Source organism: Antedon bifida, chromosome 10, assembly GCF_963402885.1.
Source record: "Antedon bifida chromosome 10, ecAntBifi1.1, whole genome shotgun sequence".
Taxonomy (NCBI): Eukaryota; Metazoa; Echinodermata; class Crinoidea; order Comatulida; family Antedonidae; genus Antedon; species Antedon bifida.
Genome location: NC_136235.1, coordinates 17,703,788 through 17,718,588, shown reverse-complemented (window position 1 = coordinate 17,718,588; position 14,801 = coordinate 17,703,788). Strand labels below are relative to the sequence as shown.

At 34.0% G+C, this 14,801-nt stretch overlaps 2 protein-coding genes across 2 annotated transcripts; both read left to right on the top strand.

Annotated features, from left to right (window-relative positions):
* The first annotated feature begins 2,239 nt into the window (after positions 1-2,239).
* Positions 2,240-6,333, top strand: LOC144853515 (acid-sensing ion channel 4-A-like). The gene is made up of 5 exons (XM_078711209.1): positions 2,240-2,595; positions 2,994-3,161; positions 4,743-4,949; positions 5,427-5,542; positions 6,131-6,333. Exons 1-5 carry the CDS (start codon positions 2,240-2,242, stop codon positions 6,331-6,333), a joined length of 1,050 nt encoding a protein of 349 aa, XP_078567335.1.
* Positions 6,334-6,391: 58 nt separating this feature from the next.
* Positions 6,392-13,857, top strand: LOC144853514 (uncharacterized). The gene is made up of 9 exons (XM_078711208.1): positions 6,392-6,579; positions 7,097-7,212; positions 7,801-7,982; positions 8,342-8,501; positions 8,673-8,732; positions 11,050-11,221; positions 11,988-12,521; positions 12,827-12,918; positions 13,729-13,857. The coding sequence occupies exons 1-9, from the start codon at positions 6,392-6,394 to the stop codon at positions 13,845-13,847; spliced, it is 1,623 nt and encodes a 540-aa protein (XP_078567334.1). The 3' UTR covers positions 13,848-13,857.
* Positions 13,858-14,801: the final 944 nt, after the last annotated feature.

Below are 14,801 nucleotides of genomic sequence, written 5' to 3'. Positions count from 1 at the left end.
TCTCATTTACGTGCAACAAATCAATAGTAATAAATTATTCCAATTGTTTTAGTTTACCATCAATTTTAATCAAGTTAATGTAAGTCAGCTTCGTATCTCTGTAGTTTAATGATAATTCATGACGTGTAATAATACAAATAAAACAAACGAGGTAACCTTGAATTTAAAATCCTTGTAAACAACTTAATATGCCAAAGTGTATGAATTAAGAACTTTTTTTTCTAAATTCTAACTTTATTCCATTTTTATTGTAAAAATAATCATTAAATTATTACAATTTCCATTAGCCGTTTATTAATATTAATCATTTCATCCTCATTGGGTGAATGTATTTATTTGGTCAAAACGAATTTCAATAATAATAATAATATACTGTACAAGAAGTAGCACATAAACAAGTTAAAGCGTGGTTCCCACTAGGACGCAACGAAACGACGTATTGACGCAAAGTACTGTATTGCGTAATCACAAGTGGAACCGACGACGCAGCAGTGATGCAAACATCGCAGGTTTGATTTCACGCAGGCGGGGGCAAACACAATTATTGGAAGGGCATTTTCTTACGTTGCGTCGTTTGCGTTACGTTGCGTCGCTAGTGGGAACCACGCTTAAGTGATTCTAATGTATGGCTTCAGATCCACGCCCATCAATTGCGATATAGAAACCAGTAACCAGAGGCTGACTGGGTAAAAAGAGTAAAGTTATTTGAAACTATCAGAGTCATACTCTAATGTACAATTCTAAAAAGATGCTCTAAAGGCTGATGTATTGAAATAACAGTGCATATTACGTTAACTGAATTTGGAGTATTGGGTGTTAATGGAAATCGATATTCAATATATTTTGTGAGTTTAATGGTGATCTATTATTTATATCGATGGTTTTATCGTTTGCATAACATTATGTGTGATGGAAATGAATTAGTCTATGATTACACCACCGCATATAGTCATTCTACATTTAGAGGGTGTTTTTGACAATACCAAAGAAAAGTGCTGCAAATCGATATTCGTTGATAAAGAAGTTCAATCGTTTCCATGGCATTGTGGGTGTTTTTGTTAGATAAACATAATAATATGATCACATAGTCCATTAGTCATCGTTTAGAGGTGGATTTTTTAATAATACCAAAAGAAAAGCGGTATTCTTTAAGGAATTGAAATTATGTGATAGTAATCGATATTTTCGTCACTTCACATTGTTTGCAAACCGTTGAACGTTATCGTTTGATCTCAATTTTAATATTATTTCATTATTAAATGTAATCACTTCTCACACTTCGGTGACATATCGATTGACCTAATTTTTTATTAGATCTATAAGGTTTTGTTTTACTATACAAATAACACAATATCCGTATTTTATGTTTTCTCTGTGAGTAATATAGATTATAGCAGGCTCCTTGCATGAATTCAATGTGAATAATAATTATATATGTCGATAATGTGATAAAAAAACCCTATGTCTTAATTTCATGGAAACATGGGATTTAATGGTCCTTATCTTAACTGTTTTACAATTTTTCAGAAATTAAGCTAATGTAATAATTGAAAGTAAAATAAATAACCTAAAAAAACAAACTAAAGGTGAAGCAAGATGCGGTAGCCTAGCTTGCTATCCCTAAGAAAGAACACGTTTCAAATCGTGATAATAACCACTGCTTTTCCACTTAAATGTGTAAAATGAGTACTCTGGTTGAAAAGTGTAAAGCGGTGGCGTGGAAAGGAACTGGTCACCCTACTAATGAGCTCTTGACAGCTCACTACCCACCTAAACGTTCAGAATCAAACGGGACGAACCGGGTCCACAGATATGTAATTACAGTCAGGCACCTTCCTATTGTACCGATACAGATTCTGTATTCTATATTTATTCACATACTGATTTTAATTGGAATTATAAACGTTTTCATGGATTTGTTATAACAACATAATCATAATAAAACATACATACACAATCAATTGAACCGCTCAACCACTGTGAATATAATAAATGAATTGGATAATCACTCTTACTGATATTTAAATGAACCGTTAAACCATTGTGATCACCGATTTGAATAATCAATCTTACTGGTATAAGACTTTGATTTAACGTGTTTCAGAACACGTGACCACTTACGAATATGAAATGTCTGTGAACGAACATCGTCACGCGTAATTATATAATCAGAACAGAGAAGGAGGATCAACTTGACTACCTGTTGTACTTTAAAACAATTCCACTATACAACGTCACAATGTATCATCAAGGTGGAATTAAAGATTCAAAGCATTTTGTAGATGATCCGTTGTTTGTCAGAAGAAACAACGAGATATTTTATAGTAATTGCGATATTCCCGGTTATATCGATGCAGCCCCGTACGGTGGTGAGAGACATTGGACCAACAGACAGTGGAGAGACGATATGGATATTGCTACACATGAACACAGAGGAAAGAACTTGGCTCCACAAAGCACGGTAAATATGCCGATTAAAAGACGCATAAAGGACGATGAGGAGGAGGAGGTGAAAGGAAGATTTGATGTCTTCAGTGACGAGACGTCATTCCATGGCTTAAAGCATATCAAAGGAGGAAATAACTGGAGCAGAAGGTAAGTGATAAAAAGAAGATACCTGTAAGGTCATATAAAAGCATTGCCGATATTGTTATTGTAAATTTGACTCGCTCAATTCTGATTTGAAAACTATACAAAATGGTTTGCTTTTTTCTTATCTTCATTAATTTTGAAAGCGGACAATACATCTTTATACGTCAGTGAATCAGTAGGCCTAAGTTTCTGCTATATCACATCTCCTTCGTTGCCTTTGTTGGCCCTTTTCAGAGAGCATACCAATGTTCTATTTGTTTATGTTCTCCTTTTACGAGCATGTGTTGCAACGAAGACTTGCCATTCATATTAAAATCCATTATAACCAATATCTCTTTTTTGTGTTTGTATTATCGGGCTCGCATGTGTCAAAGTATACTTTCAATTCCCCCTTTTTTCAGAATATCTTGGTTGATAATTCTCATATTGGCTTTGATTGGTCTCACATATCAAATACAACGGTCAGTAAGCAAGTACTTTGATTATCCGAAAAACACCAACTTGGATTATGTTACCAAATCATCAGTACCGTTTCCTAAAGTTACCGTGTGCAATATCAATATGTTCAAGTAAGTATTCTGATCGATCCTGTTTACACTATTAAACTAGTTTGACAACAAAGAGTGTGATGTGCTCAAATATGGCAGTGATATACCCAAATATGATAGTGATATGACATCATCATGTCTATATAGGACATCATACTTTTTATCAAATAAAGTTTTATAGTAGACAGAGCTTAAGAATAGTACGGGTTTATTGATAATGTAATAGTTGATGCCGACGTCAATGATGGTTTTCAATTCAAATTATCCTTCTTTCATACCAGAGCGTCGATTCGGATAGAAGTTTCAGCCGATTCTCGCAAAGTACATGGTTATAACAGAAAATAAACTGCATTGTCTCTAGACCAAATTATAAAAAACAAATACAAAATATTTAAAAACTCATTCACCAAAAAAGGTGTGTTCTTCCACGAATTCGTGATAGTTAGGCTAGGCCTACAGTACGGTAAGCAATCAGTGTTCTTACTACTTATTGCTAATCTTAATTGCAAAAATGTATGTCGTTATCTGAGTTTTTAAATAATTAGTATGATAGTGCTACAAACGAGGTTTTAGTGTCATAGGCCTATTGTTTTTGTATTACCTAGATATTTCAGGGAGATTACACTGGATATTCAGATCTTTTACAAAATTAATTACATTAGAATTACATTACCTTAGTAGAACCTAAGCAACATAATTAACCCACTTTTGATGATCGGTTAAGTATGGTGAAGATTTTCCTTGGCAACAGACAGAATAAATTTGATTTTTTTGCTACTGGTGTACAAAAGGTAGTGGGGAATAATGTGTAGAATCCTACATCAAAGAAATAGATCGATTAAGCCTGTTTTCCCACTTATATATTCGTGCGAATCAAACATCCCCGAGTTCTGATTGATTAAGCATAATTACGCCTGCGCATTAGCCAACTTATTCGATTCGCCCTAATAAATTCAAACAGTGGTAAAAAAAATGCTTTAAGATCGGTACTAAATATAATTATAAGAAAGGTTTGAATACTGTTACAGCACCCGATTTTGTGGCTGTCACTAGACTCTCTGCGGAAGACTGCTGTCAGTCTGCCAGATACCTTCTAACTGTATTAAATACTTTTAATAGACGATATCTCTGTCATTAGGTTCCTATCTAGAGACAAGTATGGGGCTTTGTACGAATCTGTGTTTAAGCTTGCATTTTGTAAATTATGTGAAAAAAAACCAAATGTGACTTATCTGACTGGGCTGCCTCTCAGAAGCGTTGCTTTTTTTTGGATTTCACCACTCTTAGTTTAAAATTATTGTAATTTATAGAGAAATAAATGTTACTTTTGACTTGACTTTGACTAGTATACTGTATACGTAACTTTTAATCTGTATGTATTATATATAACCTAGCTTTTAATGTATTTTTGTGTATTTTGTTGTAATCTTCTGAATTTGTATATAGTATATCTTTTTTTCATATATTTCATACCAGTTTCAAATGTATTTCCATTTTATATTACTATGGACAATAAAATAATACCAGTATCAGTATCAGTAACGGGTTCTTTAGTTTATGTAAATCTATGTTGATAATGTAAACCGAATTACGTTATTTCAGATTTGATGAGGTAACTCCATTAATGGGTGGCTTCGTATACTTTTTCATATACGGTCTTCGATATCTTCAAAGTCTGACACCTGACGTTGGTATAACTACGGCAGATGACGGTAATTTGGTATTAGACTCAAATAAATACCCCGGCGATAAAAATTTACAGCAATTTATAAAGTACAATGCTCATCGGATGGAAGACATGCTGCAAGTGTAAGTGTATCCTTTACACAATTGTTTTGAAATTTTCTCCTTTTTTATTAATGGTAATCAGGTGACGTCTTAATAGAAAATAAACATGTAGTTTTACGTGTGAATCTGAGTCTAGGCTGTAGACGGCGATTTGGTTTAATATTATTAAAAGAAATCACCGCCTACAGCATAGACTCAGATTCACACGTAAAACTACATGTTGACGATGTGTTTGTTACATTGCTACTTTTTGTCGATGTGTGTACGGGTAGGCCTATAAGGTAGTAATGTGAGTGATAATAATCTTGCTTAACTATTTTAGAATCTACAAATCTTCATATCCGTATGTAAAACTCTTTTTTTTTTAAAGAATATTATTCTTATAAAAAGAAAAACAGTTTGTTTAAGACATTTGAAACAAGTCTTCAACACCTTTAGGGGATATTATCCGATATTATTGTATATAAATTGAAGTATTACTGGTTTTACCTACTGCAGATGTATGTTCAATGGTGTTGAGTGCGGCCCGAGTAATTTTACGCTAACCTATACAAATTACGGAGCGTGTTATGTCTTCAATCCGCCAACTGGCAAGACAAATATAAAAAATGCAGGTACGGTATGAAACTGTTTAATAACTTTGTATATAGTATTCTATTTTTTCTTCTTCTATTTTTCCAATTAATTTAATTAACCTTATGACAGAAAAGGATCATTTTGGTCGAAACGTTTCTAACTTTTTGGATCCAGTTTAGAAGCTTTTAGAGCTCTGTCTACACTATCAAACTAGTTTGAAAAAAAAATGTTGATTTGCCAAAATATGGTAGTGATATGCTTAAATACGGTAGTGATATGACATCACCATGTCCATAAATGAACACATCACATTTGTTGTCACAAAGTTTGATAGTGTAGACAGAGCTGTAGATATTTTATTGTACGGATGAAACATTACATTATACTTAGATGAAACGTAGTAAAAACTTTAATATATTGTTAATTAAAAACGTATGATTAATACTACAGTATCACTACATTGCTTTTATGACTTATTCTCACGTAGACGCAACTCATGCGAGTTGACCAATGACAAGCGACAGTTCGATTAATCCGTCGCATGTGATTGGTCAAACCACTTACGTTACGCTTCCGTCCTTGCGTTGCGTCTCCAGTTAAACTAAACAATGAATGTTGTATTGCAGGACAACGCCGCGGACTTAGCATGATACTCAATGTTGAGCACATACAGTACATATCGGCTCCGAGAGAAAACGTCGGTTTCAGAATAGCAATTGACGGTCAGAACGATATCCCGGATTTAGAGGCGTCAGGCGTGGATATCGCCACTGGAATGCGCGCGTCAATAGGCATACGAAAACAAACGGTAAGTTTACGAGTCTGCTAAAAATAGAAACAGTGAACATTCAAAGAGACATTGGACCAACAGACAGTGGAGAGACGATATGGATATTGCTACACATGAACACAGAGGAAAGAACTTGGCTCCACAAAGCACGGTAAATATGCCGATTAAAAGACGCATAAAGGACGATGAGGAGGAGGAGGTGAAAGGAAGATTTGATGTCTTCAGTGACGAGACGTCATTCCATGGCTTAAAGCATATCAAAGGAGGAAATAACTGGAGCAGAAGGTAAGTGATAAAAAGAAGATACCTGTAAGGTCATATAAAAGCATTGCCGATATTGTTATTGTAAATTTGACTCGCTCAATTCTGATATTAATGGTAATCAGGTGACGTCTTAATAGAAAATAAACATGTAGTTTTACGTGTGAATCTGAGTCTAGGCTGTAGACGGCGATTTGGTTTAATATTATTAAAAGAAATCACCGCCTACAGCATAGACTCAGATTCACACGTAAAACTACATGTTGACGATGTGTTTGTTACATTGCTACTTTTTGTCGATGTGTGTACGGGTAGGCCTATAAGGTAGTAATGTGAGTGATAATAATCTTGCTTAACTATTTTAGAATCTACAAATCTTCATATCCGTATGTAAAACTCTTTTTTTTTTAAAGAATATTATTCTTATAAAAAGAAAAACAGTTTGTTTAAGACATTTGAAACAAGTCTTCAACACCTTTAGGGGATATTATCCGATATTATTGTATATAAATTGAAGTATTACTGGTTTTACCTACTGCAGATGTATGTTCAATGGTGTTGAGTGCGGCCCGAGTAATTTTACGCTAACCTATACAAATTACGGAGCGTGTTATGTCTTCAATCCGCCAACTGGCAAGACAAATATAAAAAATGCAGGTACGGTATGAAACTGTTTAATAACTTTGTATATAGTATTCTATTTTTTCTTCTTCTATTTTTCCAATTAATTTAATTAACCTTATGACAGAAAAGGATCATTTTGGTCGAAACGTTTCTAACTTTTTGGATCCAGTTTAGAAGCTTTTAGAGCTCTGTCTACACTATCAAACTAGTTTGAAAAAAAAATGTTGATTTGCCAAAATATGGTAGTGATATGCTTAAATACGGTAGTGATATGACATCACCATGTCCATAAATGAACACATCACATTTGTTGTCACAAAGTTTGATAGTGTAGACAGAGCTGTAGATATTTTATTGTACGGATGAAACATTACATTATACTTAGATGAAACGTAGTAAAAACTTTAATATATTGTTAATTAAAAACGTATGATTAATACTACAGTATCACTACATTGCTTTTATGACTTATTCTCACGTAGACGCAACTCATGCGAGTTGACCAATGACAAGCGACAGTTCGATTAATCCGTCGCATGTGATTGGTCAAACCACTTACGTTACGCTTCCGTCCTTGCGTTGCGTCTCCAGTTAAACTAAACAATGAATGTTGTATTGCAGGACAACGCCGCGGACTTAGCATGATACTCAATGTTGAGCACATACAGTACATATCGGCTCCGAGAGAAAACGTCGGTTTCAGAATAGCAATTGACGGTCAGAACGATATCCCGGATTTAGAGGCGTCAGGCGTGGATATCGCCACTGGAATGCGCGCGTCAATAGGCATACGAAAACAAACGGTAAGTTTACGAGTCTGCTAAAAATAGAAACAGTGAACATTCAAAGTACAATTTTTTAATATGCACGCAGTGCATTTGTGATGGTCATATGCCATTATATTAAACTTTGTCAATTTGTTTTGATTTTCAAATTCTGTTCAGTACATTATTCGCTGTAATAATTGGGGAGGACCTGTCTTTAGACTATACACGTTCGTTACACACTATGTGTAACGAATTTTCGGCCGGAGTACTTTTGGAATCGAACGTTCTTGCTTGAATCACATGAACTCATGTTGTTTATTTCCCCGTCCTTACACTTCCCTGATTAAACTTGGCAAAGGCGTATATTTGAAGTTTTCTCAATGTAATGTTCCCAGATAACCTCGTTACCAAAACCACATGGAACGTGTATTGAAAGCGGACATAGGCAACTGAAGTACACAAACGATTCGTACACGCAATCTCGATGTTATCTTGAATGTGAAACTGATTATTTTATGGAGAAGTGCGGATGCCGGACTTACTACGTACCTGGCAGTAAGTGAGATTTAATTCACTTTAAATTTCTAAAGTTTTCTATGTAGATTATTTTGCACACCGTTTGTTATATCAAACATAAATATATAGATAGTACGGGTTCTGTGTTTGATCTGGTAACTATTGTAACTTATATTGTACAAGTTATCCAGCTGAAATTGTTTATTTTAGATGCAGATCAAGTGTTCTGTTCGCCCGCTAACTTAACTGGATGCTACCTCCCAAAATACGGTAAGAAGGCCCTGAATGTTCTTGTAATCATTTCTATGGAAAAATCATCGCCATGTTTCCCCTTGTTTATATTATTCTAAGACTTTTAAAAGTTACAGTAGACTTGCCCCAAGTATGTATTCATTGTCTTTTTTAAAATTTATTTGTTTTTATTTCGATTTTTGTGGAGTATCCAAAATCAAGTAGTATACGTATGAAACGCCATATGTGCCAAAACATTTATCTTTTTACTAATATTAAGAAAAAACGCCGTCTCATGGAACCCAGACTAAAGTTACAGGTGCCTGTATTATCTTTGAGTATTGACTTTGAAAATGATATGTTTACTTGTTAACTGTTGATAAAAAAAAGTACCCAAAGACGTTGGTAGAACATCTGGGAGGGAGTTTTCGCAGGAGCACGTAAACGTTAACGCTCTTTCCCAACATTCAACGCACAAGCTCCGCCCACTTTGTAAACAAATCGATCTGCGCGTGCGCAAGAATTACGAAAAACTTTAGTTACGTACGTTGAGAATCTTATGTCTGAAAATACCTTTTTGTGATAATCTTTCAGACAATTCATCTCGATGACGCGCAATCAATACGTCACAGTGAATTGTAATTTCTACAATCCTGTTCAAGTTTAATTGAAAGTTTGAGTGACTGTTTTGGCATTTTTAAATTACATTCAATTTGACTTTATTAATATCCTCCTGCATTGTTGTCATAACGAATGTGATAATTATCAATATTGAGTTTTATACAATTGATTTGACAATTACTTTGATAACATCATGCCACCGTACTGTTGTCATAAGAACAGTTCGCCCACAAACAGAATAAAACTCAAAATTACCAAAAAAACTGAAAAAGATGTAATCATAAAACAAATTTATCGAAAATGATGGTACTGGTCAATAATTATTAATTCACAACTCATGGTGGTTGAACTACAGAAGCCATGGTGATTGAACAACAACCATCTTGGTTGAACAAAAACCATCTTGGTTGAACTACAAAAGCCATGGTGATTGAACAACAACCATCTTGGTTGAACAAACACCATCTTGGTTGAACTACAAAAGCCATGGTGATTGAACAACAACCATCTTGGTTGAACTACAAAAGCCATGGTGGTTGAACAACAACCATCTTGGTTGAACAAAAACCATCTTGGTTGAACAACAACCATCTTGGTTGAACTACAAAAGCCATGGTGGTTGAACAACAACCATCTTGGTTGAACTACAAAAGCCATGGTGGTTGAACAACAACCATCTTGGTTGAACTACAAAAGCCATGGTGGTTGAACAACAACCATCTTGGTTGAACAACAACCATCTTGGTTGAACTACAAAAGCCATGGTGGTCGATATTATAGGCCGAGAGAAAGATGTTATTCCAGGCCATTTAAAGTGCAATTATTAAACGTATATTCTGACTTCTCTATTTGAAGTGTAATATAGTCATTCAACAATCACCACTGAAACAGTACTCGGATTCAATTTATTTCTTTCACATTGGTCATCGATTTTTGCTATTTAATCATTTTCAAGTTTATTTAGTAAATTAGTTGATTGACATATTTCAGAAAGCTATCAACTGAAAATGCAATATAAACAGCTTAAAAGCCGTCATAAAGTGGTAATTGGTGTTTACTATTATTTATGTCAATATTTATTCCGATTTCAAAACTGTTGAAACGAGTGCGCATACTCGTGACATGGAGGAATCGGATTGATAATTTATTACATAAGGACCTCCGTGATATTAGGTCCTAGTAAGTTATTGTGATGATCAGTAGTGAACATAATGATAGTGATTATGATGATAACAATGATATTATGATCATCAAATGATAATATGATCATCAGATGATAATGATCATGGTGATCATTCCAAGTTAAATTACTGGTCTATTCATTTTTTAAAAATAATTTCATTTGAACTTTTTAACAATGACTTTTAAGTATTTAAAAATACTAAGGTATTTAAAACGTTTTCGAATTTCATACGATGTGAAGTCGGTTAAATGTCCGTTTATACTATCGCACGATCAACGACGACTAACTTTTTCTACAGAAAACAAATGCATTTGAAACCGTAGATCCATATTGTCATGACGTCATGAGCAATAATAACAATTAAATCAGTATAATTGTAACGATGTTATTGTTCTTACTGATCATGACGTTATTATATTGCATTTCTTTTGTTTTCTGCAAAAAAATGCATATTTTTTCTATGGTATCTATCGTCGTTCGTTATTGTTCCAGTGTAAACGGGCCTTTAACTTAGCTTAAGCTTATACATTTACGTATTATCTATATTTACAGACGAATTTTCTGATCATCGGGAGGAGTACTGTGACTGTAAAGAGGCATGTGACGTTGAAAACTTTCTGAAAACGCCGTCGTATAGTCGTTTTCCTTCTCGCGGTGTGCCGCAGACGTTTATTGTGACTAACCAGCACCAATACTTCGCACTTGGCCTAGGATTCAAAGTCAAGTAAGTATCTTTATTTATTTACAAGCCAAATGTACCGCTAACACAGAGATAGAGATAGATTTGAAACAATGAAACACTGTATTACTCTATCTTTGTTTAAAATCTACCCGTATACTACTTCTTTTACTAATACTAAGACATATGCATCTTCTAAAATAAAACGTATAGTATACACATGTATTGCTAAAAACACATGGAATACCAATATACTAATATTACTAATGCCATATAGTAATATATAGTTATAATATAGATTTATGATTGAAGCTGATTGACGTAAACATGTGTTTTATATTGTTTAAAGGTTTGCATATCGAAATCAAATGTTAATATAAAGTTTGCGGTACACTACGTATAGTTCTGAAAAGAACTGTTGGCTTTCGAAGTTTCGATCAAAATACTTTGATCGTCCTCAAGAGTGAGAATTCTCAAAGCATATTGATCGAAACGTCGAGGAGAACCTCAACAGTTCCTATTTACGTGGTGTATCGCAACATATTTACAATTATTTATACTCATATGTAGTTTTTCAGTTTCGCCAATTTGTGTTTGTATGTTTGGTAAAATCACAAATGGTTAATTCATGATAGGATTTCCCGGAAATCATGCCAATGGCACTAACGCAGAATGACTACGATTGTAAGGGAGATTGAGCTTGAATTCAACGTAAAAAAACATCAAAATTATCCAAAACTTTTTTTTCAAACACAAACTGAAATACGTTCTTAGTACGATTAGTTTTTAATCTTCTTGCTAATATTTTTAGACGAAGCATGGAGGCAACACGAAACGCCATTTCAGAACAGTTGCTTGAATCTGTAGGTGACCTAGTAGATGAAACGGCCGAAGAACTTAGCATGCAGGGTGTGTTTGAAGTGGACCAAGAATATGTTACACAATTTGAATGGCAATTCACAATATTTTGCTATGATATGATATTTTATTTGGTCCACATACTCGGAGATAATATATATTACGATGTTACGGCGGCTTTAAGTGAAGACGACGAGTTTAACAAGACACATACTGGAGTCGGTTCCGATTTCTATCAAGAGGTTCTAGAAGAAGCTGATAAGGGACTTCGTAACCAGATTGACGCTATACACGAAACAATGCTACTCGCCACCAAGGAAACTCCATCGGCGAACTTGACCGAAGAAGACGCAGAACTCTTCACTGACGTATTATTGGGTAAACTATTCGTGATTGCTTATCCGCTAGTTTGGGATTCCTGTTTCGCGTTTGGCATAAGCATTTACACCACCAGTGATATATCGTTCTTAACCGAAGAATACATAGCGTAAGTTATATACTTTAAAGGTTCATTAATATAAATTGAAATAAAAAAATGTGTATCTGTGGCTGCGACACGATCAGTTCCACGCCCCTTATCATACACTGCGTGCCGCGGAGAATATGTACAGGAGTAGGCTACAGTAGTACCATTGGTATTTGACGCAGCTAGACATAAGACAAAGACTTTTACGAGTTCCTATCTTGGCAAGGCGAACTCAGTGTCCTATTAGATTTCCTTGGGTAGACCAAGCTCTTCTATCTATTATTATGTCATAACAGAATAACAGCTACACTAATTTAATTTCATAGTGATAATTTAGCTCGAGTGGACATCTACTATGAAACATTGAACGTCGAAGAGGTAGTAGAGCAACCGGGGTACGAGTTTTTCTCTATCGTATGTAAGTAGTCTATTGATATCGTTTTCTAATTTATAGACCAGCATCAATAAAAATACAAATGAAGAATGCTGAGCTATAGCTATAAAATAATAAAGTGTTTTTAGTGCAGATTCAGTTAATTATGTGAACTCCGCGGTGAATTGAATTTCACTCGATTTGCGGCTGTCACGTGGTAGATTCTAACCAACTATTGACAGTAATACGAGTACAAAATACAAATTTACATTATACATACGAACTTAGTGACAAAGATAACATGTATTACAAGTACTTAATACACTTAGACTCGTATCTAGATGACTTTCAATATTCAGTTAGAATATACCTAATGACAGATTCACAATCGGGTAAATTTGTATTGTGTAAAAAAACACAATGGGTTAACGCACAATAACATAGTGACAGATAACATGTTTTAAACGTATACTTGATACACATAGACCCGTATCTAGATGACTGTCAATAGTTAGTTATAGTCTGCCTAATGACAGATTAAATGGTTAATTTTTATACGTATTCAGTTTTTTTTAAATGGTTAACGCACAATAACATAGCGACAGATATAACATGTATTAAACGTATATTACTTAATACACTTAGACCCGTATCTAGATGACTGTCAATAGTCAGTTATAGTCTACCTAATGACAGATTCAGAATCGGGTAAATTTGTATATGTGTTTAGTTAAAAAACACAATTGTTAACGCACAGTAAATACAAGTAAGTAAGTCTGTTGAACATGAAGTTTGCAACCGATTAACCGCGTATTATTATGTATTTTAAACTATTATTTAATGTTATTTTTGCAGGTGATCTTGGTGGTGCTCTGGGGCTATTCTTTGGTGCCAGTCTCGTGGCATTTGTTGAAGCGATTGATTTCTGGCTCATTAAAGGATGTTGTACACCGAAAAAGAAACCAATGAAATGACTGTAGCCCGAAAACGAACGAAACATTTCTGTTCAAATGGGCACATAACAATTATTGTTAATTATGTACCAGTAGCAATATTATGTATGACGTCATATGAGTTATACACTCGAACACACCTTGACTAATACTTTCTAAGATAGTGACAACTCAATGTGTATTATTATAGTTTAAATAGAATGACCTTTGTATAGATATAGAATGACAATGGCAATCTTCTACATGTATATATATTTATAAATATAAAGAATAGTTAAAGATGTATTGTCCCCCAAAATCATGAAAAATAAATATTTTTAAAATCGGACTTTGAATAGGCCATTTTGCAGTTTTAATGAAGTTGTTCACTTCCATAAGAAAAAAAACGGGGGAAAAAAAATTATTTCACCTATAAAAAGACAAAATAAACAGTTAAATTACCCAAAAACTCATTGTCTTCCAGACAATTTGACCATTTTTTGCTTTAAATTACATTTTTCTCAGGTAAATACATTTTTTTCAGACCCAATTTTTTGTGAGAGTGAATAACTATTATGTGACATTAAAATAACATATTCAAGAAACAAATTTAAAAAAAATATTTTTTTAGGGGGACAATATATCTTTAATATAATTATGTATAAATATATTTTTTTTGAATGTACAGTTTTTTTAGTCGGGTGCCACGCGACTCTACAGCTCACTATATCGGTCGGTTAGTCGGATGGTTGGTCGGTCGGTCTGTAAACACTAACTCAAATTTGAGCACGCGACTGCAGCCATGTATATGGCCTTGTTTTACAGTATTTTTTTTATGTACAGTATAATAATTTGATGCATGATATTATACTACAGAATATATTATGTGATTGTTAGTTATTTCTGTCAATTATAGTAAATGTAAAATAGTAACTGTAGATTTAGCGAAACTTAGGAAATGGGTTGTGTGTACTATATGTGTTGCAAATAAATTAA